The 26966-nt window shown below is 32.3% G+C and overlaps 1 protein-coding gene across 4 annotated transcripts in view; it reads right to left on the bottom strand.

Annotated features, from left to right (window-relative positions):
- LOC120587606 (receptor tyrosine-protein kinase erbB-4) overlaps positions 1-26966 on the bottom strand; it is a 767195-nt gene that overhangs the window by 110844 nt on the left and 629385 nt on the right. For all 4 annotated transcript variants that reach the window (XM_039844678.1, XM_039844676.1, XM_039844679.1 and 1 more), the window contains exon 4: positions 15970-16104. In XM_039844678.1, the coding sequence (XP_039700612.1) occupies positions 15970-16104 (135 nt within the window). The remainder of the gene's footprint in view (positions 1-15969; positions 16105-26966) is intronic.

The raw sequence follows: 26966 nt of genomic DNA on the forward strand, positions 1-26966 counted from the left end.
CTTATGACTTGAAAGTTAATTATTGAATGGAAACTTTAACTTTTATACATTTTGCTATTCAGAAAAAGTGGGCAGGTATTTTCACTAATTAGGAAGACAAAGTTAGAAATTAAAACTATATGTAATTAGAATTTTCATCCAGCGAAAAATTAAATCAGGAATTAGTAGTTTAAAATGCTTTAAATAATCATTGGATTGAGAAAGAAATACGTAATGTCAATCTTATTCATTTTTTTTTCTTTTTTACAAACACCATCATGTTATTCAGGCAAGCAATCTGTAGAAAAGGATTTAGAATAGCATATATACTCATGTGATCAAGATTAATTTTGAACAAAAGTGTGAAATACATCGTTTAGTCTGCAACACTTTTATCCACCTTTTCCTTAGGGGTTCAACTCCCTGCTGCTCTGACTGCCAAAGCACAGAGCATCTCCCTGTACCACCTCAGATGAGATTACCGGCAGATAGCTAACGAATTGAGCAACTAATCTGGTGCACAGAATTCTGCAATGATTTGAAAGCACTGAGCCTACCTAACAAATTTTCATTTTTCTTGAGGCCTTTTGTAAACATAAATCAAACTAGAGGAGAAATGATAATGGCAGAAACCTCAAGTACAAAGAGAAGGCTGGACAGTATGAGGTAGGAAAACATACAAGAGTGACATTTTTCAAAACCTCTTACATCATTCATAGGGGCAAACTATCTAATCTATTAGCATGTTGAATGTAGATCTGTTTCTACATATAGACTCGAGTAGAATGGTTAGATTTATATAAATTTCACAGTCAAAAGGAAATTTGATAATATTCTATTTAGAACTTATGAATGCTGATTATCATTTACATCTACAACCTCATGTGATCATAAGAGTGACTGAAAGTTACAAGTAATCTAATATACATTATGTCAAAATGAAATAAATGTTAACAGACTATTTCTCTTTGAATGGAAAGATCTGAAAAAATGCTATAAACCAATAGAGAAGAACTTAAAAGGTAATAATATTAAAGGAGCCAATTTCTTTTTGGAAAAGCCATATTATCAATAACACAAAATGACTCGAATTTTGAGAAAAATGAATTTTTTTCCTGGAAAACTAGAAACTTTCATTTTAATACTGTCGAAGATTTCTTCCAAATCAAGGAAGTAGAAAGCATTAATTATCACTGTTTATAGCTGTTATCAGAAAGTAGAATATAGGAATTCCACCTACTGTGAAACAGAATTAGTTTCAAAAAATGTCAAGTGCATTTCTGAACAAACTGGATATCCTTACCAGTAGACTTAACGAACATATTAAGATGTGTCTTCCGTATGTGGTCAACAAGAGGAATACGGATAGTTAGATTTATGAGCACTTATACTGAACCAGCCAGGCCACCAAGGGGATCTAGGAATGTCCTTTAGAGTGTAGTCTATATAGACGATATCCGCTTAGAGGTTCACAGAGCAAAAACCTGTTCAGCCTCATGTGTAGTGGACCTCTCAGGAATGTTCTAAGAATTGTATGTATATTAACTCAGTTGATCTTCATGTAACCCTAATAGGCTGACATCCCTCCAAAATTTATATGTCCAGCCTAGGCAGAGTTCAGTGCAGGTCTATGCTTCCACCTGCTTACATAGTATCACCACTTGTATGATTAGCGAGCATTTACATATTTACATGTCCCAAATTTAATCCTGGATCTTCCCACCCCACCAAAAAATTATCCCTGTAATGTCTTTTCCATCTCAGTCAATGGTAGCTCAGTTTTTCTGTTAGCTCATGTTAAAAGTTTGCAGTAATTCTCAGTTCCCTTTCTCACAGGCCAAATCCAAAATCATCAGCATATCCAATCTTCCTTAACTTCAAAATATATCTAGCATCCTGTCATTTCCCACCACCACACCATTAAGCCACTGTCATCTATTGCTTGGTTAATACAATAACCTTTCAACTGGTGTCCTAGTTTCTACAATCTCTTTACAATCTCTTCTCAACATATTGGTCAGTGTGAGCAATAGCTCATATTTGGATAACTGTTCAAATTTAAAAAACAATTGGTAGATGAAAACATGAGCCTAAAGTAACACTATGAAATTTAATAGGATCAATGTAAATTTCTGCATTTGTGATTCTAAATCAGTATTTCATGTTGATTTAGATATACACATATCAGCAGGTATATACACATACACAGAGTCTATCTAGCATGAGACAGGTCAGAATTTCAATTCTCTATTATTGGCTGATTGGCTGTGTCATTCCTAAGGCAGATTAACTTTTTTGACTGGATTTTTTTTTTTTTTTTGCATTTACGTGTTTCTCTTATACATGGAAATTCACAGCATGCTGCATAATCCAATTTATAAATCATGATTGACCTCATATATCATCTATAATATATTGAGCACTTTCTACATTCTAACTCATAGACTAAAGATTTCCACATAGCATTTCATTTAATTTGCACAACATTATAACTGAAGTAATGTTCACAGGTAAGAAAACAAGCATCCTTTAAGTGAAACCAGAGACTTATTCCTTTATAGCATATTAGACCTTTTTTATACATAGCACAATTATTTGTCAACATGTTTTTCTCTTGTACTTTTTTTTGGTTTCTAAGTGGCATTTACTTTGATTCTATTATTTGCTTATTAAGGTTCAGCAGTAAATGGGGCTGACAATTAAATATAAACACATTTTGGTAATTGGTATATATAACTGTAATGAGAAATTATAGCCAACAGTTTAGGAAAGATAAAATATTTGAAAATACTATTGAGTACATAACCAATTTACAATATTGTCATTTACAGCTCTAAGTGTTCTTATAAGTGCTAGTAAAATGCGGAAAACACAAGCTTCAAAATAATTTTTATCTGTATTCAGTTTCCATATTTACAATTGGTGGGAGCTTGGGCAGGGAACGTAAGAGCCGACTTTCCTCATTAATAAGATATAGACAATACTTCCTATATACGTTAGGGGTGATTAGGTAAAATAACATGTGAAGTACCTGGCAAGAAATAACCATAAATCAATAGTAGTCCCCTTCTCCCTCCCTCTCAACATTGCATATAAAAGTATTAAAAAACAACAGAGAAACAAAAGGTTAGAGACAGCAGAGGTGACATGGCAGACAAATCTAGTAATCTGGAGACAGAAATGTTTATACAGACAGAGTTGAAGTGATCAGTAGGGTACCACAGTCAAACAATAGAAAAGGGACAGAGTGTGACATCTTAGGAACTTGAACAGGCTTGGTATACAAGGACAAGTGGGTATCAGAGGTCTCTGCATGCTTTGGCAAGTTTCAGAAGCCACAGTCTCAGCAGGAATGTTACTCAGAATCCAAATGCAGTGAAATCTCACTCTGCTACTGGAATATCACACTCCTGTATTTTAGGCTAGTATATGGAAAAAGGTGCAGAGAATATTTTAAGGTATATGTCAGAAACAGAGAGAGGAACCCATGGGAGGAGAAATTCTTCAGATTGCTGCAGAGGATTAGATGTCACAGATGCCAGGGTCTCTGCCCACTCCATAACCCTCATCTGTGAGCCTGCTAATCAGAGGTGCTCATGAATTCTTGAAGAACTGCCACCATCCACATCTTCAGTTTGTCAGTGGTGTCATATTCAAGAATCATGGTTCAACAGTCAAAATTTGACCTAAAGAACTCAAATCCTCTTAAAGGGCATTGAATGGGATCCAAAGCATTGCCCATGGCAATAGTTCTAAATCTTTCCTCACTTCCTCACACAACTGGGACTCTCTGAAGTATCTCATTCAACAGAACCCCACCCCGCCAAGCTCACACTTGTGCGCACTCTCTCTCTGTGTCTCCCCCATTACGAAGCTTTCGCCCGTCTATTCTCTCCCATTCTATCATTATTATGTCATTGATCAACTTAGCCATTCTCCATAAATACTTTTATTATGTTCAGCTTTCGAATTAAATAATTCTCTGCCCATTTCTCATTATGCATCCTAAGTGTGCATTTCAACATTCTAGGAAGATATGTGTGTGTGTGTGTGTGTGTGTGTGTGTGTGTGTGGCTGTGTGTATGAGGCATAGTTTGGTCTAGTGGGCTGGAAATATCAGGCTGGCAAACTTAGAATGTTTTAGCATATGAGAAAGGAAAACCACAAATATTCCCACGTTTGTCATTTTTATCCTGTCAGTGTAGATATTACTTGAGAAGCAACATACTGGTCTGTTTCGCCATGAGAATAAAGAAGTTCCCATTATCTGTGTGTGGCATGGTCTCCATAAGCAGCCTTGGTTTTCATTTGTCTTCTACTTGACAGCTCCGAGAATATATCTATCTCCTCTATGAATTAATAAGAAATGGTATTATCATGGGAAAACTGAAACGGATGAAATTATGACAAGTTCTTTAAGGAAAAGAACCATTTCTTCTCCATAGCTCCTAACAGTACTCAAACCACAGAAGGCTTCCCAGATCAAATACCCAACATTTCCCTTACTAAGAGGCCAATATCTTTACACTATAGGGCTAACCCAGCTTCTTCCACCGTGAGTAAATATGAAAGGGTCTTATAATATCTGTAGCTTGGGACTTTATAATTATACTGTGTACCATTAATCTTGTAGCTTCTCTTTTTTATTATAGCTGAGATTGAGCCTGAGTTTTTGTTATAGATTGCTAGCCTGTAGCAGTCAGTTGGGGAGATTAGACATCACTGAGACAGATAACAAAGAAAAATGAGTAACAAATTGGAAAAGATTAGGTAGCTCCATAGCATTATATTAAACAAACTGTTCTGAGGTATAGTAGCCAGAAGTCTCATCTTAGTTTCCTAACATTCTGTCATCTGCCAAAGGGACTTAGCTACATATATGTATATGTGTGGGTGTGTGGGGGTGTGTGTGTATATATATATATGTATATTGTATATATGTATATTGTATATATGTATATTGTGACTTTACCTTTGTCACAATATACATATATATACACACACACACACACACACACACCTTTTCCCACAATATACATATGTACACACTACACACACACACACACACACACACACACACACACACACACTCACCCCCACATACACCTTCCCCGCTCTGAGTCCTCACACTTAAAACAAAAACAACCACGTTAACGAACAGGGACATTTCTAAAATGCCACTGTAAGTCTAAGAAATGAAAATGTGATTTTAAAATTGATGGAGGTTATAAGAAAGTGACCTAAAAGGCATTACAGTCAGTAATGAGCCTAAAATGTCTTGGTGTAAAATGTTTTCATTAATTTACCTTTGAAGTTCACACACACACACACATACAACTAAAATTCAAGAATAATGGATTAAAAAATATTTTTAAAATAGGATTCCATCAACAGGTCTTTCAATAGACTTTCTTGTTGATGTAATACTAGACAGATCTATAAATTGAGTTATTTACAAAAAAAGACAAATTACTTTCCAATCACTGCATATACACCTATTATATTCATTGCAATATGATTTAAGCTAAATATCAGCCCCACTATCTATCACTCTGCCCCAGTTCCCTGTTTTCTAAAACATATTGTTAGTCTTGTAACCATCTGAAATACAAATTCTCCAGACATAATCAAAGTCCCTATCAGCTAGCATAACAAAGAGTTAGTCATAGCGGAGACATAATTCAATTATATCATGTAGGAGGCATCGTTCTGGGCAATTTACTTCCTGTGACACGTTAGGAGGAAAATACTACTACAGATGAGGAAGTTGAAGCCAGAAAAGTTTAATAACTTGTCTAAAATCACACAGAAAGTGATAGACCTAAAGTAGGCCTGAGATTGGAGCCCAGAGATATTGGCTCCAGATTCCATACTTTTAATCAAGTGTCTAATTTATGTTAACAGATACAAGAATAGAGTAGTCATGTGAGACAAAGGCAGACAGAGCACACAAACTAGATTAACACCACAAATGAAGACACACTTTACCTTTGTCACAATAAGGCCTAGTTTTTGATAGGATACGTGCAAATACTGAGAAGGTTCAATAAACTTTAGAGTTCAAGAACGCATTAGGCAAGACTGTTAGATGAGATCACTAACCCAGACACTTATTCAAAGTTACCTAGGGAATGACTTGCATGGGGTTAAAAAGATGATTTTGAGTCACTTGAAAAAATCTTTGATTAGTCTGTGAGAAATGAGCAGCACTTAGCAGATGACCTCAAAGGGCAGGGTGGAGAGTACTTATACATGGAGGTAGAGAGCATTAAACAATGTGTTCTTCCCTATCCCACTTCCCATTCCCACGAAATTACTGGTGTATTTGTTTATAAATTATTATAGGAAGCTAAGAGAAGGCTGATTACAGTTCTCAGATTTAGGATAGGATTTTAGGTATTTTCACAGAAGGAGCAGATCTCAATGATAAACACTAAAAATGATAACTAATACTTAATGAGCACTTACTATGTGGCAAGCATTGTTTTAAACATTTTCATCTACTATCCCAATTCGGTCTCAGTGTGAGAAAAATGAAGGATAAAGGGGCTAAGTAATTACGGTTTGAAACTCCTGGAGTCAAGATTCAAATTCATGTAGCACCCCAGAGCTTGAACTTAAGCATTAGGCTACTCTTTGAGGCAAAGAAGTAGAAATGTAATTGTGCCAAAATGATGAAGATACAGTGGAGTTTGCTTTGGAATATGGCCAGGTAAAAGGTTTTAGTAGGAAAAAACAAAACAAAAAAAAAAAAAAAAGAGGAAGAGATAAAGAATAATAACACCCATTTTTCTTTACTGATTATCCATTTAAATATTTTAAAAATAAAGCATTATAATTTCATTCAAATCTGATTTAATTATCATGCAAACAATGCATTGTCGGTTTGTCCTCTAGATAAACAAGGGTCAGTCCACTGTACAGATTAACAGAAATGATTTACTATTTCTTAAGACTGTTACAAAACTTAATAAGAATGTTACAAAACTGCATGTAATTAATTTATCTTTCTCTACTGAATCAAATCAGGCTGATAACTGTCAATTATACTATTATAAGGGGCTTTAAACATTTTTTTATTCCACTAAAAATACACAGCAAATCTTTGATATTTAAAATTATGCAACTGAATAAAATTTAGAAATGAAGAAGTAATGATTATCCAATGTTCTATTGTTTTTAAAAATTTTTAGTTTTATTAATATTATTTTTTCTAGTAAAGCAAATTTCTTTACTCTGAAAAATATACTTTGGCGTATGGTAACTAGTAATAGTTAACAATTAACAAAATATCTAGTGACTATAACACATAGCTAACTAGTTTAATGCTGCAGTCTACTTTGAGTACAGAGTTTGATCGATTCTATAGAAAAAAACTATTTTTTGAAAAAACTATCTAGATCAAAATCTTTGTCACATAATGCATAAGGAGGAAAAAGAATAAAAGTGGCTGATCAAGACATCTAATTTTGCGATGACTTTTCCTTTGTGCATTTTTTAATCAAGCTTTTTTTCCTTTATGCTTCTCTTTCTTACACTTAAAAGAGAACTTTAAAAGAAATGTCACTGCATAATTTCCTTTCCATTTTTTTCTTCCCTGCTTAGAAAGTGCACCTACAATTGCCAAAAGAATCACCTCTAAATAGAACATAATTTGTTCTTGCCAGGCAGCAAAGAATTAAATAAAAGTTGCATACGGCTGCTTGCAACAATCTAGACTTGAAAGATTGCTAAGTGGGTTAGCAGCTTGATCTCCTTATTCATTTTCCCCCAGCTCCCTGTAGAGATGCCAGCTCCCCTGCCCCAACCCTCCAGTGTAACCAGCAATCTCTCCTCCACTTCTGCTCCAAACTTTGAAATAAAAGTGGCTTAGTGAGAGGACACCAATAGAAGAGGGAAGACACACATGAAACTTCTTGGCAGATATTAAGAAAAGAGAAACTTGAATACACAGTCTTCAGTTACTTGTAAACATCTTCCTTTTACTTTGAAGCTTCTTCTAAGTGATGAGAAATTAGAGAAAAGAATAGTAAGTTCTTTAAATTCTACTTATTTGTGCAACTGAGTTCATGAAACCACTTTCATTAGTACAGGGGAATAAACACGTGAACAGTAATGAAATATATGAACGATGGCTGCAGAACAGGAAATAGATACAGACATAATCATTCAACTTGTTATAAAGGATCAGAGCAAAATAAGAGACAGTAATACTAAATCGATTCAGTATAATTTTCATTCGATTTTACATAATTGTTTTAAATACTGAATATACAATTAGGGCTTTACGTTTTAAAAAATCAGCTACGGAATGCCTTACAAATCTCTTTTACATTTTTTTGAGCTACTTGTTATTTGAATCAATATAAATTTTACTTGGTTAGGATGAGTCTTTAGAAAATTTAAGTCAGTTATTATTAACTCAGCATTTCAACAGCTACATCTAATTCTACCAGGCTTAGAATTATTTGCAAATCCTCATGTAGCACATGACTTAAAACTTTATATTGGGGTACATTTTTTTTAAGTATGGAAAAAATTGAATTAAAAAATATGGAAGATCACCAGATGTCTCTTAGTGATAATCACTTCACGTTAATGTTCCTTCATTTATATTTTTAAAAAAAATTATTGTGGAAATACACATAAAATAAAATTTACCATCTCAACCATTTTTAAATGTATAGTTCAGTGGTATTAAATACATTCACATTGTTCAATAATCACATTTATCTCCATAACACTTTTCATCTTGTAACACTGAAATAATATACTCATTAAACAATTCATCATTCTTTCCTCCCTCCAACCTCTCTCTGGTAACTACCAGTATATTTTCTGTCTTTATGATAGTGACTATTCTAAGTATCTAAGTATCGTATATAAGTGAAATCAGATACTATTTGACTTTTTTATAACTGGCTTACTTTACTTAGCAAAATGTCCTCCAGGTTCAGCCATGTTGTAGCATATGTCAGAATTTGTTTCCTATTTAAGGCAGAATAATATCCTCTTGTATGTATATACCACATTTTGCTTATCCATTCATCCATCTATGAACTTTGGGGTGATTTTTATTTGATTAAATTACCTAGATTAAATTTTCTTTGGCTGTTGTGCAATTTAAACAGAGTATGTAGTTCTTATTACTTTTTCTCCAATAAGATAAATGGCATTCAGTTCCAAAAAACTCCAATTCCAAAAATTCACCATTTCAAAAAATGTTAGGACTTACTATTTCAAGAAAAAGCTGATTATTCTGATTGCCTGGCCTTTCTCCATTCTATCTGAACAGTGTGAAAGCCTTTTTCATACCAGCGACTTAAGTAATTATATACATATTTTTTTTTCCAGTGAAGATTCCATAGTAAAAGGCTTGTTAAAATTTACTTTAAAGTAAGTTTCAGAAAAACAATAAAATATGGAGGCTGCCTCCAACTGGGCAATTTGAACCCTAGAGATCTGATTTCATTAAATTTTGGTATCTTCAACCATTCACTGGAAGACAGCGAGACCTTATTACTAAAAATTGCAAGACCCCAAATGGGGCTTTTAATACCTACCTTATAGAATTTCTATAAAAATTAGAAATAGGGTTCTTTAAGGGCCTATAGTACGCCAAGTCTAGAAGGTCACAAGCACTTAAAGCATTACTATTTTTATTGTTGAAATTAGTGGCAGAAGTTTCACAAAACAGAAAGCTACATATTCTATAAGAGGAGGAGGCTCATATATTTGGTATTTGGCTCATTTGTAGCAAGCCCATACATTCCATGCCATTTTGAATCAGCATAAGGTCTGAAATGCATTCACCATACATAATAGGCTTTGCTAATCATTTTACTAGCATAGCAATCCTGTATCAAGCCTTGTCCCTTACACCTGTCCCTAGAATTAATTGGAAAACTTTGAAGATAGGTAGATCCCTATCCTTAAAGCAAACATACTCGAAGAATCTCTGGGAGAAGATTCTGATGCATGTCTGAGTTGGGAAGCCATTAATCTATTTAACTCCAGACATAAAGAACCTTGTCCTTTCATAATGTTAGACTATAATAGACAACACCTCTGCTGTCACTTTACGTAAAAATAATTTTTCTTCCAACAAGCTATGGTCATGAAGATTTATTTGAAGGTAGAAAATGGTCCGTTTTAAGAGCTAGAACAGCATGCTTGTGAGGTACAGTAGAGTTAATCTTTCCGGCAGAAACTCAGTTTACTCTAAAAGGGATCATTTCTGTAAGACTTTTACTCAAATAGAGGTAATGTCTATTCATTATTCTTGCAGAAATCTTGTGTGCAAGAATGCAGAAGCTAAGTATACTGTTTAATGATTTAAATGAAAAATGTTAGCAGAATCTGACCCAAAGAGTCAGATATTTTACCTCTGTAAATTCTGAGTTAAACTGCCGAATTCCTAAAGAGGTTGTTCTTTCTTGAGTTGTGTATATGTGTGTGTGTGTATGTGCATGTGGTATGTGCATGGTGTGTGCACGTGTGTGCATGTGTGCACAGTGTGTGCATGTGTGCGGATGTGTGTGTGTGTGTTTTCAGCATTTGTTCTCCAGGAGACTAGGAGCCACAATCTGTTCATACCATGTATGATGTGTAGGCCTAATTTTTCTCTTTTCATCATTATAGACATAAATTTTAAGCACTGAATGGAGCTCAGCCCAGTATTCCCTCCACAGGGCCGTTGATGTTCATGCATGGCAGTTACGTGCACAACATACTGTCAGATTTTCTAGAATTTTGAGAGCTATTTATTAAAGAGAGCCATTAGTAAATATTAAATTACGTAAACCCACAATTAAATTTTATTTAAACAAAGGAAATGTATACTTAAAATTTATTATTTCTGGATTAGTTTGCTATTTTTTATTATTATCTGTACAATTGAGTTTATTTACATCTATTTGGTTTGTGTGGTGGAAATACTATACAATGGCATGCAAACTGGGCATCTCTTCTAAAATCCACATTGTCTGTTCTAAGGAAGACATGATATATCCTGTGCCTGGAATAGGCATTTCCTTAAGTAAAAATTGATGTTTCCTCTAACTCAAAAAAAGATGAAATGAGCCTTCATCTGGAGAAGCAGTAAAAAAAACTCAGAGAAAAAAAAAAAATAAAGGAGTTGGTACTTAGAGTTTAGACATGGTCAGAGGGCCCCAGTGTGAGGGAGGGACAGCCTCACCTGTCACACACGAGCAGGAACACAGAAGTCAAGTGTGGGCCTCTCAGCAATCTCCTGCCTGTAACTATTTTGATTATTAGCAAAAACATGTTAATAACTAGTCTCATTTGAGCTTTGAAGGAATTAAGGTACAGTGGGTCTTAAAGCACTTGAGTGCCCCGCACACCTGTGAGGTTACTGGAGTAATTGTCAGCAGAGGCTAGAGTTGGCAGTAAGAGGGTAAGGCTAGAGTGGAGAGACTATGAAATTTTATGTAATTTATATGTAAAAGCAAAATGGAAACTAACTTATAATCACAAAATTTTGAGACCAACATGTGTATATGTAAGTATGTGTGTGTACATTTATATAAATGTTTACTTTATGCATGTATTTATTATATACAAATGAATTTTATGTATTTAAAGAAATAAAACATACAATGAAACAGCACATGTAATGCATGATAATTGTGAGGATTGCGATCAACTAAGAAAATTCTGTTCTGCCACCTGGGGTTGAGGCAAAGTACTGATAAAAAATACTTTGTCACATTCTAGAAGGCAAGGTTCATACTTCTTTAACATATATGACAAAAAAAGTAGATTGAGGGGAAGCTATTGCATATGATGAACATAAGAATGTATCATGAAAATTTTACTTAAAGAGTGAAACTTAATGCACTTTTATCCCAAGAAGCTAAGAAACAACAAAACCAAGCTAGCAGGTGCTTGTGCCTCGTAATCTTCTTAAATAAAAATTAATTTCTGGAGTGAATTTTAGTCGATGTGAAAATCTTCTTCTTCTAAATGTAGTCTCATAGGCCCTCTCTGATATGGGTCAGGTTCAAGTTCTTACTCTCTCACTAAGAACATTAAAAAGACAGCAGAGCTGCCACTTGCTCTTATATTTTGAAATACATTCCTAGATTGTTAGTTCAATTTGCGAGTATTTTTAGAATAATTTACATCTGAATTCCTAAGTGATTTTAATTCTTTTGTTTTTTTGTTTTATATGAGGTTCATGAAGAATCTATTTTTTAAATATTGTATTTATTGAGGAGAAATTAGTTAATAAAATCATTAGGTTTCAAGTGCACGATAATATCATACGTACATTCCATCATATTCATGATCCAAAGTTAAATTTCCTTCTGTCACCATATATTTGACCCCCTTTACCCTTGAACCTATTTCTATTTTATATGTCTTTTCAAAAAGCTATCTTTGAATTCATATGGATTCATTTATTCTTTCTAATATTTTTCACATTTTTCTATTTCCCCAATTTAAGCTTTCCTTTCTTAAAAAAAAAATCTTTAAAAAATCTTTTAAAAAGAGTATGCATGATTTGACTTTTTGTGTGCATTTATGTAAAATTACATATTTGGATATACAGCATACATAAACTAAAGCTATATTGAAATGCATTCTGGGTAAATTTCCTTGCAATTTTTTTTTCACTTTACCACAAAAATCCAAACTTAGAAGAGTGCATCTATTTTATGTAAATGTATTAACATTGAAGAAGTAAAAAAGTTAGCACAATAAAAAAATCAGGTTTAATTTTACTCTATTTGACAATTATTTTCTAGTTCAAGAAAATTATCTATATGGGGCACAATATGCAATATTAGTTAGGAGTAAGCAACTATTAAGATATGTAAGAGTTATTAAAATAAAAATATTGTTTAAAGTTTTACTAATGGTTTTAACATAGGCAGAACATTTGGTTTAAACAAATAATTACGTTTGTGAACATAATGTTCTTTTATGAATTTACCAATTCTTACACAGTCCCACTTCTATCGTTAACTAATTTTTGATTTTAGAAAACAATTTAAGAACGAGTGGTGCATCTGCTGTAAGCTAAAGAAAGGACTGTAGGATCTGGAGCATCTGAGGTTTGTTCTTTTCAGTGTCTCGGTGAGATCTAATATAATTTCCTTCCTTTTTAAGGCTGAATAATATTTCATTTATATATACATTTCCTATTTTCTGTTATTGCGATAGTAGTCATTCTAATAGGTGTGAGGTGATATTTCATGGTTTTTATTTGCATTTCTCTAATAATTAGTGATGTTAAACAACTTTTCATATGCATATTGGTCATTTATTTATCATCTTTGGAGAAATGTCTATTTAACTCCTTTGCCAATTTCCAAATAAGGTTATTTTTGTTGTTGTTGTTGTTGAGTTGTTGGAGTTATTTATTTACTCTGGTTATTAACCTCTTATCAGATATATGATTTATAAATATTTTCTCCCATTCTGTAAGTTGTCTTTTCATTCTAATTGTGTCCTTTGATGCACAGAGGTTTTTAAGTTTGTTGTAACTCCATTTTTCTATCTTTGCTTATGTTTCTCATGCTTTTGTTGTCATTTCTGAGAATCACTGCCAAATTCAATGTCATAAAACATTTATTCTATGTTTTCTTCTAGGGGTTTTATAGTTTGAGGTCTTATGTTTAGATCTGGAATCTATTTTGAATTAATTTTAATATATAGTGAAGATAAAATCTAACGTCAATCTTGTGGATATCTGGTTACCCCAAAAGCATTTGTTAAAGTGACTGTCCCTTTTAAAATATATTTATGCCTATCATTGCTTCAAAACTAAATTACATATTAATCTAATGTTAGACCTTTTTATTCTAAAGATGTATATTATCATATTACACATTTATTTTTTAATATGATGGTAAATGTATTTCAATGTAATTTCTTATGATCTTTTGTAATTTATTTCATGAATTTATTGATTTTTATGCATTTATAATATAAAATTTTTCTTTTGTGCTAATTTATTCATTTAAAAGTATTATGAGAATGTGATTATGAGTTTCGCCAGATGCTACAAGGGTCTGTGGCCTCAAAAAATATTAAAAATTTAGAGATTAAGTTACTCAAGCAACAGATGAAGAGCAATGGAAAGAAGAAATATGTAAAATCAAGAAACAGGTAAATTCAGATTATTTAATGATTAAATAAATTCTAAGAACTAAGGAGAAGGTGAAGTTAATGATGACCGCTACATTTTTAAATTGGGTGACTGATAGTGTGTAGTTCCAGAAACCATTAGTGTAGAAGTTGCATTTAAACCATGAGAATTACTGTGATCACCCCAGGGAGAAAGTAGATGAAATTGACAGGATAAAACCATTGGAAACCAATATTTAAAGACTAGCCAATTCATTATTATCAAGTAGAGTGCATGCAGTATATATAATGCATCAGCAAGTAAAGCTAGTATAAAGAATAAAACTTCGATAAGCAATTGGTGTTTAATTTGCAAAGGACCAGTCGTTATGACTCTACTTTGCATTTATAACTTCTGTGCCTGCAATTATTTGCATGCAGAAACAAACGCAGCTACAGTTGCCTAATTATAAGCACAATTATTCAAATTTTCCCCCCAAACAGATGCCATCTGTGAAAGTGCTGCTCCTCTTCCACATCCTTTGAGACTAGTGGACACATTTCTCTTTGGCTTCTCTTTTGGGCTTTATTGTTGTTGCCTGATCTCATACATGTATTATAGGCTAGTCACTCTAATACACTGAGAGTCAGAGGGCCGTTCCTCTCATCAAACTATGATGCATTTTCCCCCACGTGTTGTACCACATTCTGAGCCTACTGAAAATGGAAGCCATTTCTGAAGCATAACATTTGCCTTGTTAATGTGAACAGATTCAATTTTTTTTTCACATCTGATTTTACAAGGTAGGAAATTTGAACACTATAAAGGTAAAATCTCATACAAATTTCTGCTCAAAGATGACAAGAAAATTATGTTACTCTACTTTAAAAAACAGTTTTAGCCATTTACTGAAAACACAGCTGTCAGTTTGAATCATATTCGTATTTCTCTAGTATATTCTTAGGACCATCATGAAACTTAATAATTATCCCTTGGAGTTTGATTTCCTACAAAAGCATTATAACACAATCAGTACAATTTCAAATAATTATTGAACTGTGTGAAGAGAGTTATGATTTCAGGTGGGAAATATATAAAAATATATGAGAAATATAAAACCTAGGTTAACACGATAAAAATTCTGTTTTCATACAAGTACCAGTAATAATATATGTGAGGACAGCATAGCTTGCTTTATGAAAATAAAACAGATTCCTGGCAGAATAATTTTTAGAGCTTTTAATGATAGTTCAAATACTTGTGCATCATTTAAACACATTAAACACTTTGAATTTGATAAATCCTTCGTGACAGAAACAACATACTCTAGAATGGAAAACTGAGTAGCTTATTAGGCTGATTAAAACCAGAATATAACATATATTTCTTCTATATAAAATCTATCTTTCTCCACTTTATTTATAGTATTTGGGATGGTCATAAAGAATTATCAAGAAGGTTTTCAGAGGCAAATGAAGACTTAGGTATTCTAAAATGTCCAATAGTTTTTACTTTTAAAAAATTACAATGAATAGGAAGGTACATTTTTGTTCTACCTTTTTCTCAGTGGTGTATGGGTCACAAAGAGTTGAAGCGATAGTCAGATACTGGCCTTAAGTTTATGGATGATGGGACACATATTTAAATATTGGAAATATGGTTAAGTAACTTAGATTTCCCCAAAGGGGCCATATTAAGAAAATGACCATTTGTAAAGGGAAAGTATCATTTCAAAAAAAGTTATTTAGAAGTAAAAGACTGTTGTATATAACTGAACATTTCAGTGGATGTGATCAAAATGTAAAATATTATGAATGAGATGATAAACAAAAGCCGTTCATTCATTTTCACAAAGGCAGAACACTTTGAGACATTAAAAAGGCAGTGCTACTCACATCCTGAGCTACCGTTTGTTGACACCAGAGTCAAGTTGGAAGGCCATGGGTTCCGAACAATATCTTGCCAATGAATTGTGTCTGCATAACAAAGAAATTTGTTCTGGTCTACATAGACTCCACCATTGAGGATTTCTGTATTAAAACAAACAAACAGATTTTGGTGATGAAAAGGTAGTCAATAAAAATGATTTTTACTCAAACTATTTTCAATGTTAAAGTTATTTTTACTTTGTTAATAGCCAAGATATATTTTACAATATCTTTTACTGATTCATACAAATCGAGAAAGAAGTTTAAAAGATTAAAAAATACAAAGAAAAACAACCACTCATAATCCAAACACTCAGGAAACATTCTTAACATTTTGGTATAGACACTATCAGTCTCTATACTGTTGTTTTTTTCTATCTGAAGTTGGAGTAATAGTCCACATAATATTGTTTAATCTGCTAGTTTTAATATTAAATGGTGAGTAGAGGTAATTAAATATTATTCTACAATATTTCTAGAGAGAATACGATATGACAGAGTATAAATAGAACAGTATTTATTTGACCAATCCCCTCTTGTTGATTCTTTAACTTATTTATTATGAATTAGTTCTTTAAAATAAATTTCTGCAAATGACATTACAAGGTCATAGAATATGGATATTTTTTAAACTTTTGGTATGAGTTGTCAAATTTCCCTTAAGAAAAATTGTTTCGGTCAATGTAACATTGACTAGAGTCAGTAGGTAGTAACTAGCATAAAATGGAAGCAAAATTAGTGCTTAAATCACAAACATGTTCTTTGTTTCAAATAGAATAAACAGAATTGCCAATTATTCTTTAAGAACAACAAAACACAAGATATAATAAAAATCTTATGGTTCGTTGGAACAATGGCATGACCATAGGATAAAATGCATTAATGCCAATTTTTACTTCTTTATCCATTTCACAACACTGGCCTTAATCCGGTAACATCTCCTTGAACAATGGTTGATCGTAGATATCTATTCTCTTTCAGGTAGCTCTAAGTTATCCAGAAAAAAAAAGTAGATATTACCTCTAAAAATACTATTCTTATTGTTTGAAGAAATTGGTTTGAAATATACATAGAATCTTCCTGCCCAATATATACCACATTTTCCTTTCCTGTTTAAAAAAAGAAAGAAAAAAAAAAGGCAATAGAAATCCTATATCAGCCTATAAAGCTTTCGTTACAAGTAACAAAAACCAAATTATTGAGTTTAAATGGATAGGAGATAATTTTTCTCACATAATAATAAACCTACAGGAGGTAGTTGCAGATATTAGTTTAGCTACTGCACAGGATCCACAACCTGCTTTGTGTGATGGCTTTATTCTCTTCTGGCTCAAGATGGCTGCTGCATCCAAAGTGTTTTTCTGAATTTGAGGCATGTGAAGAAACAAGAGCAAGCAAGAGACTTTCTTTTAGTGAGGTTCCAACTATCTACTTGGGAAGAGATGCTCTCCTTACGGACTATGTCTGCATTTCACTGGCCAGAACAATATTCCATGGCCATTCTTACTGCAAGAGAGGCTGAGGAAGCAAGAATTTAGGTGGACATATTACTATATGAACAAATTCCAAAGAGGCTCTGGTGTTAGTGAGGAAGAAGAGGAACAGAAATATTGGCAAGGCAAGAACCTGTCCCCCAGGGTAGCCTTGAGAAAACCATCTCTGCTGTGCAGTATTCCCAAGCTAAACTTTAAAGAGTCACCTTAAACAAAAGAAGAAAATAAAAAAATGAAAGGAACATGTATCACCATAAAAGAGGTATTTGTGGAAGCGAGATTGGTGGACACACCTAAATTGCTTTACTGTGTTGCATGCATAAAATCCTCCAGATTTATTTTGACATTGTAGGGCTTTCCACATTTAAAATCATTCCTATTTCCATCATCAACCCTTTCACTGACTATTGGTTTCATTTTCTCAGGTGAGAAAAAAAAAAAGTAAAAGAAAAGAAACAAAAAGAAATTTGATCATCCTTTTACTTCTAAAACCCAGTTCATTATTTTTTATAACCTAAACGTACAACCTTTGTCAAAGCAGAAGAGAGATGTGAGACATAAGAAAGATTGTGAAAATGAATTTCTACATTAATGTTTAGCATTAAGTTTCTATCTTAGAAATGTGACAATCTCATACTAATAGCTTTCTCTTGAGACATTAGATGATGCTCTTCTACTATAGGAATATTCTTTGTTAGGTGACAAAGAAAGGAGATTTTGACTGCTATTCTGGAAATAAACGTTATTTTTCAGTCTACCTTTAGAAAAGTTTCACTTAAGGAAAAAAAAAACACATGAAGAGAAAAGATAATAGCTCAAACATTATAGAAAGAGTCTATATTTTTCAAGAGTCACATTTTAATTCATATAGTTTATACTGAAGAATCACAGTATCTATCTCTAACTTCCTATCTAGAAATATTCAAATAGAATCAGATATCATACTGAATAATAATCTCATCAAATCCCTCTCTTCAACAATATTAATCTCCTACCAATGTTTACATTTGTTTCTTAGAAATATTCTGTTCAAGAGCTTAGTTTATACTTTGAAAAGGATTGAGAAAGGAGGCAATAATAATTCTAATATAATCTTACATGTTAAAATTTCAAATTAAGACTATAATCATGATCAATTTGGATATACTTTTATCATCCTAAACTCAAAACCCAGCATCTGCTAGCAATTTTGGTCAGAAGGATTTATAAATTTTTAGTATTTCATGATGGATAGTTTATTTATGTATGTGTGTATTTTCCCTGAAAAGTCTTTTATTTCTTTATGTTTGGCTTAGATCCTATTCTGTTGCAAAATGTCAAACCCCACAATCAGAAAATGTGTGTTTTATTTACCTTATAGGAGAGTTTTAATATATACTTTTATTTTACATTTTGTTTTGATCAACTTGATTACGTAAATATATGTCAGGATGTAATGTTACAATTGCATTTATTTATTTGTAAAGTTTACATTGGTTTTATAACTTTATATGGTTTTTAAATATTAATTTAATAAGTCTTTGTAAGGAAATATTCAGTTAGATTTAATTCTGAAGTAAGAAAATCTAGGGAAAGGTATTGACCCTATGAGAAAGTTGTTAGAGACATAGATTATTTACTGGATAAAAGGGATACCTAATGTTTCTGCCTCGATTGATTATAGAGTTTCGATTAGAAAGAGGAACAAGGATTAGAAAAAGAGAACAGTTTGGAAAGATATTTATCCAAGAAGATACCAGAAAAATGTCTGGCTATACTTTAGATCTATTTTTGCTAACACAAGAACAGCAGAGTTTTCCAGAAGTATTATTAAAGATTTATTGGAAGGTACCATCTGTGTTACACCAAGAGTTTCCCTCCCATTAGCATGAAATAAAGTGATTAATAATTAAATTTTAAAACCATGATGAAGACAATTTCTAATTCTAATCAGGTAATTCTAAACAAATGAGGTACATTTTTGATATTCAAACAAAGATGCATCCAACCTAGACAAATGAAAAGACTCGAAAAATGTTGAATAAGTAAATAAACTCAAGGTAATCTTATTCCATTGTATTTTCCTTCCACTGTAGAAAACATATCAGAGTAAATTAAGAGAGACAAATAGATTCTTAGTCATTAGAACAATTGGTAGAAATAGGCTGCTATGAATTTTCTTATCATATTTTATAAAAATATTTCCAGCAAATTCATAAAAACAACATTGTGTCTTCTTAATAAATGTCATGGTTAAACATAGCAAAATATATTAAATCTGACATTCTATGAAAAAAGCCTTTCATTTCTGAAAAATTCTAGTAAACACTTAAATATGTTTGTGTCTCAAAGATTTCCTACTAGATTAATGAAAGCAAGTCACGTAAAAATAGTATGAATCTTTTTGTATTTAAAGTAAACTGCAAACCACACTACTCTGCAATATGTTGAATTTAACATATACAGTACACAATTGTAACTAAAATATTAGATTAAACTCAATGAAGGCAAGGAGTATTTTTCAGTGCTGCATCTGTACCATCAAACCTGGAATAATAGTTACTCAATGAATATTTGTTAAATTGGGCTGAAAAAAAAGTACTGTGGATTTTGTCACCAACATTGATCAGTTAACTTCTGTTATAGTTCCTAATTTTAAATTTATACTGATGAAATTAAAGTAAGAATGAAAGTTATATTTTTCCATAAACACTCTGTAGCTCATCTTAACTGGTTCTATGTTTCAAGTCTGTTTTGTTCAAAACTGTATCCCCAGTGTCTAGCATTATACAAAGCACAAGTTAGATACACAATCAATATTTGCTTCATGAAAGAAAATCTAGTATCTTGAGTATAAAAAATATATTTTGAGTAGAATAATATATAATATTTTGAGTAAAAAAAATATATATCTAATTTTGAGGTTAGCGTTTGTATAAGCCGAAAGATAAATTATAAAATGCTTTTAGTTGATAATGCACAAAATTACTTCAGGTGGTGTGTTTGATATTTACAGGGCACCTTTAGACATGTTCATTGGTATCCCTAAACCTATTTTGTGCATCAAATTTGATTATTTATCAAGTGAATAATAGTGACTTTGAGCTACCCTAGACATACCAAATTCCCCCAAACCTGTGCAAACAATCTACCATAAGCTACACAGAAGTTTAAGAACATGTTTTTATATTGAATCATAAATCTACCTCATATTATTCCTTAAATTATCTGTTAGAAAGGTGTAAAGTGCCAATACATGTTAAAGAGGACCTAAACTACTTGTGTCCAGTCCACAAAGAGTGTCCATTTGACCACTGCTTCCCTAGATTCTCAATTGCTTGAGTCTAATGAAGAAGGAAATGCTTGTGTTATTTAAATAAGTTCTTTTGTATTCTTTATTTCTTTTCAAATGCAAGTTAATATAGTGAATTTGGGATTGAGTGACCATTAAGAGAATTGTTGACATTTTGCAAACATATTCTCTCAAAAGAAAATGTGGTAAAATACTGAATCAAGGCTTTTTCCCTGCCCTGTATGAAATAGCCTAATTGTGATGTAGCATCCTTGCTGAAAATACAGATTAATATGACTTCCTTACCAGGTTTTAGAAGTTGACAAAATTGCTCTGACCCCTACGTAAAATTGGTAAGCATTTCATTAATAAGACAATGTCTTTCTCTTTTTACAAAATAAAGATTATAATTTTAAATGCAGTTAGCTATAATCCACTTTTGTCTATATGATTGGTATTGATAGTAAACATTTTATTTCTACTCACAAAGCTACCAATTGTGATAATATAAGAAAGATCTAATAGGCAAGAATAAAAAAACTTAACCTCAATTCCTGATTGTATATCCAAATGTCTTGTTTTTCCTGGGTGAAGCTCTAGGTCAACCTTAGAATTACAGTGATAATAAAAATAAAGATTAGAAATATTGCACTTGTCTAATTGCAGTCTCAGTAGGGGATGTCTCAGTAGTGCATATTTCAGATTTACATTGCCTATCCAAGCCAAAGGTCACAATCAAGAGGTCAAAATCCAAAGTGACAAAGGCCCATTTTCAAGACAAAGCTGCAGGAAGCAGTTACTAGATTTTCTCAGACATAAAGCAATGTATCCTTGTCACTGTCAGCACCTTAAGCCACACAAGTCTGTTGGCAGATAGTGATACAAAAGTAATAAAGCTCACATCATCCACCTATGATACTTAATACATCATCTCTGGAATAGACTCAGTCTAGAGATTCCTGTATCTTTCCCAAACCTGGACCTTTCGGCTGGGAACACAATGAATTGCTGCTACCCCACTGGGTCAGGACTCAAGGTTTATTATTAATAAGCTGAGACGCTAAAGGCTAATGAGAACTGGGTGCTTGAGGAGACAATGGCTCATTCATCATCAATCAAGCTTTGAAGTTTTTATACAGATGATTTAAGGAGAGTTGAAGTGTGCAAAATTGAAATGTCACATTTGTATTGGGAGTGGAGAGATGGTGATAATGTAAATGAGTGATGTAACCTGTATTTCAGCTCGATGATCAGAGTCAAAAGCTCATGGATGCAGATACCAAACGTTAAGAAGTAATAGTGGACAGTTCTTCGATCAGAACGAGGCAATTTCAAGAAAAAATTATTAGATTCATTGGCTGTAAATCAACTTGAGATGGAAAATAATAGCAAAAATATCCTGATATCAACTAAATGGAGCTCAGTGATGTTCTCCATAATGTTCTAAGTGATTCACACACACTTCAGGGTCCACTACAATTCTTAGCTTTCATTATGTTTCAGCTTGAGTCTCAGCTCCTCTGAGAAGTCTACTACAACCAACTAGTTTTTAGAGGTTAACTGACTTTTAGGACACATTATCTAAGCTACTCATATCACAGAACAAATACTGCCTTACCTTCATTATTCTTTTGTGTTCTTGTCTCCCTTATCATATTGTAGGTCTGTAGAGGATAAGAGCCATGACATACATTTTTCTGTGGCCCTAGTGCCATAGAAATGGTCAAGCACATAACAGAAATTCAAATGTTTTTGATGATTATTATAATAACATGATCAGAACATGACTGGCATTTGTAAATGTTTTTAGTTGCTTAATTGATAGAATAATGTTAGTGCTATCTCCTCCTTATGCAGTAGATAATAAATCACATAAAATATTGAATAAAATTAGTGTGACCTTAATGCATTAATTATTCCTATCCATTAGAGATGTAGTAATCCACTTAAGCTCATGGATAATCTCTAAAAAACTTCAAAAATAAATTTTGTCTTTTAACTGTCCAAATTATAAATACAAGATTTCTTTCTCAAATTGTTCTCTAACATCATTTATAATTCTATATGTACCAACATATTTAATATTTTTATTCTCATAATTTCTCCTAAACTTGTACTCCCCTGCACTTTCTTATTTCTGTTAATATCAGGACAACATTCTATAAAAGAAAAATAGTTGATCCTTGAACGACATGAATTTGAACTGTATGAGTATACTTACACAGATTTTTTTTTCAATAAATACTGTAAATGTATTTTCTTTACCTTATACTTTACTTAATATCATTTTCTTTCTCTAGCTTACTTTATTGTAAGAATGCAGTATATAATATAATACATATAACATACAAAATATTTGTTAATCGAGTGTTTATTTTATCAGTAAGGTTTTGGGTCAACAGTAGGCTATTCGTAAAGTTTTGAGGGAGTCTGCCTGGGGAGCGTCAACACCCTTAACTTTCATGTTCTTCAAGTATAAACCGTAGACTCAAAACTTTAAATTTATCATTAATTCCCTCACCTCTATATTTAATCAGTCATAATATCCTAAATAAAATTCCTCATAATGTCTATTTTATTACATTCTTTTTATATCTACTACTATTCCTTAATTTAGGTTTCACAATTTCATACCAGATGCAACAATATGCAAGACAGATTTCTGGAGAGGGCAAGTTAGAAGCAAAAAGTTAACAGGAATAATGGATGTTGGGACACAAGTTGTCTCTTTCACTAATTCGTAAGTAATCTTGCACCTTCTGGATATTTATAAGACATAAATCTTGTGATTGAACAAATATAAACCTTTTTACAAACTTTTTAAGTGTAATATACATACGTAGATGTGCATACATCACATGCAATATATTTTTACAAACTGAACACACTTATGTAACCAGCACCCCAATCAAGAAATAGAACATCCCAGCATCAGAGAAGCCTTCATCACACTTTCTTCCTCACATCACTCCCTTTCAGAATCTTTATCATGACTTTGGACAAGATCACTTTTACTTATTTTTGTATTTTACATGAATGGAATAATACTATATGCATTCTTTGTCGTTGGCTCTCTATTGTTCAACACTATGTTTGTGAAATTCATCCATATTGTTCATTTTCATTGCTGTATGGTATTCTCATTTTGTTTGCCTGTTCTACATTGATGGGCATGTGGGAGTACTTTCCACATTTGTGCTATGACCAACAGTGCTGCAGCAAACATCCTAGAATATGCCTGTTGATGACTTTATTCATACATTTATGTTGCACACATACTTAGACATGGAATTGCTGGGCCATAATGACAGTCAGTATTCACAGTGCTGTCACCAATTTATGTTCCCATTAGTAATATATGAGAAGTCTACTTACTTAACCTTGTCAACCCTGGTTTTCTTTTCCCCCTATCTATTTAATTGTAGTCATTCTGGTTGGTGTGAAGAGTTATCATTTTAATTTGTATTTCTCCATTGATTAATAAAGTTGAGCCTGTTAAATACAATATTCGAAGTGTAATTTTTCAAGGGCAAGAGGTCTGTTTCTGTTTACTTGAGAAAGGGTCTCTCTATGTGTGAAACACAAAGCACTGTAGAAAAGCTAATCTCTATTTCAAGTTATTGGTAAACAAATAAATTAATGTACCAAATGTTATACTCCAAACTTTTAATTTATTTTTTTTGTGGGGGAGTCTGACTCAACATTTTGAAAATGGCAATTTAAAATATGTGAAAATATATTAAGTCTAAATCAGTAATTATAAAAATAAGGAGCAAAGTACGCATTCTGAAAGATAGATGAAAAATTCATATTAAGTCAATATGTCTCTAATAAGAAAGATGAACATTATTAAAGATATATACAAAGAATGAGAAATTTAATCTTTTTGCTATTACAATAGAATACCCCTTTAAATAAAGATCAAATATTTTTATTCTCTTATCCACCATAAAGCCCTCGTTACAGACAACAATCCTCTTAAATAACTGCTCCAAGTTTCCAGAAAATGTAATTGCTTCAGTAGAACAAATCAGAGTTTAATGTTTTCATTATCAATAAAGGGGAAAGTTATATTAGTCCCCAGAAATGATTTGTCTCTTTTATTTACAGGCTTTAATACAATAAGCCTGGGGTATACTACAAGGTCACTTTCAAATATCTCACCTACGATATTAGTTTGTATAGTTTTAATAATTCTTCTTACAATGTGTGATTTCTTCACTACTTTTTTAGAGTATTTCAGGAAAGTACGATTTTTCCTGATGACAGTAATAATAAATAATATTGCTGTGTATGTTTCTTGCTGGCAAGCTAGGACTTGCAGCTAAAAGATAAAGTAAGAGCAAAAAGAATAATTTAATCTTGTAAAGTGATTAAAATTTTGAACATCAATATTTTTTAAAAGTTATATAAAAATATTAAAAATAACAAATACATGGTTTGGGGGCCTAGTATCTCCGTTCGAATGCTTAATAATGTTAATATTAAAAATAATAAATAAAACAACATTTTACTAGGAAATTTAAAAACAAACTAAAATGTAAAGGAGCTGGTACCAGAGCACTTCTAAACAACACAAGTGGGCCTAAATTAGATGTTTTTAATAGAGTTTTAATCTAGAGAAAATTAGAACAGAATGATTAAATAGCAGTTGTCATCATTCTATAAAACACTGGTTTCAAAATCTGAAATATCATGGCAAAATGAAAGAGGATGTAGCTCTGGAGTTAGGTTTGTATAGTTTTAAATTAGAAGACATTACATACAGTAAATTTATACTTAAACTCTACGCTTTTTACCTACACATGTATATTGTGTTTGTGCATCTGTCTCCACGTAGCCACCACCCTAGATAAACACAGAATATTTCTATCACTCCAGAAATTTCTCCTTGTTCCTTCGCAATCAAGCCCCCCGCCAAGCCACTGTTTTGACTTCTGTCACCACGGAGTAGTTTTGCCTGTGTATTAAGTTTATATAAATGAAATCATACAGAATGTATCCTTTTCTCTTGCTTTTTTTTACTCAAAATAATATTTTTAAGATGTATATGTTGCCCGTATTAGAAATTTGTTCATTTTTATTGTGTATTATTCCATTATATGAATATGCCACAATTTGTTTATAGATCAGTTCATATTTTAAGAACATCTTTGCTATTTTTACCTGTGTGATTTCAAGCAAGTTAGTTTACATTTCTTCTCTATTATCTGTAAAATAGGAATAATAATATTTACTTTGTGGGGTTATAGTAAAAATTGTAATCATGTATATAAAATACCTGATCCATACTAGGTGCTCAGAAAATGGCAGCTATTTGAAAATAGGTTATTAATGTAGTTCAGGAGTCTCCATATCCAAAGTATTTAAAAACATATATGCACAATGGTTGAAGTATGAATCTTTTGGGAGGAAAGAAGACCAAATGGAAACTTCTGATAATCAAATGAAATCCTCATAAATTAAGTTTGGTGCATTGTATAACTAGTTTAGAGCTAGATACATTGAGCTGAAATATTATCAAATATATTTCTCAAGTTAGTTAATAAACAAAATTGGAGTTATCTGTATTTTATAAGATAAACTGTACCTGAGGACAAGATCATAAATTCTGTAACTTACTCTTTCTCTCACACTGAGGAATCCTGGATATCTAGATGTGTTTACCCTTAGAATCATTTCTTGTTATTTCCGTAACTGAATTCTGTGACAGCATTTAGAGCTGTTAGGTTTCTCTCTCTTCAGTTCAGGTCGTTGCATAGTTGCACAGGTCACAAAGTCTCCGCTGGAAATTTCCAGGTGGTCTTTACCTCCATTGCCACTACCACTGTGCTTCAAAAAAATTAGGGTAAATTCCAATGGACAAGGACAAGTAAGCTGGCTCTTATTGCAGCAGAATGGATTAATTAGGAAACACAGAACACTACTAAACACATTTGTGTAGCTCAGGGTTGAGCAGGGAGGTGAGATTGCTTCATACTTGTTTGAATTTATTATTTTTTTTATTAAATCAATAATGTGGGTAATAAAAATTAGATGTGTACCAAGCACACTGCTGGTTGATATAGAGAAAGAAAAGCCATTGTTCTTGAAGACAAGATGGAATCAAATACTATATTTACTCTGAGATTTTAAAAGTTTAAGCTATATATTTAAAATATTTGAAGAAAAAACTCATTAAAATTTCTATAGAAATTACT

Source organism: Pteropus medius, unplaced genomic scaffold, assembly GCF_902729225.1.
Source record: "Pteropus medius unplaced genomic scaffold, Ma_sr-lr_union100, whole genome shotgun sequence".
NCBI classification, from domain to species: Eukaryota; Metazoa; Chordata; class Mammalia; order Chiroptera; family Pteropodidae; genus Pteropus; species Pteropus medius.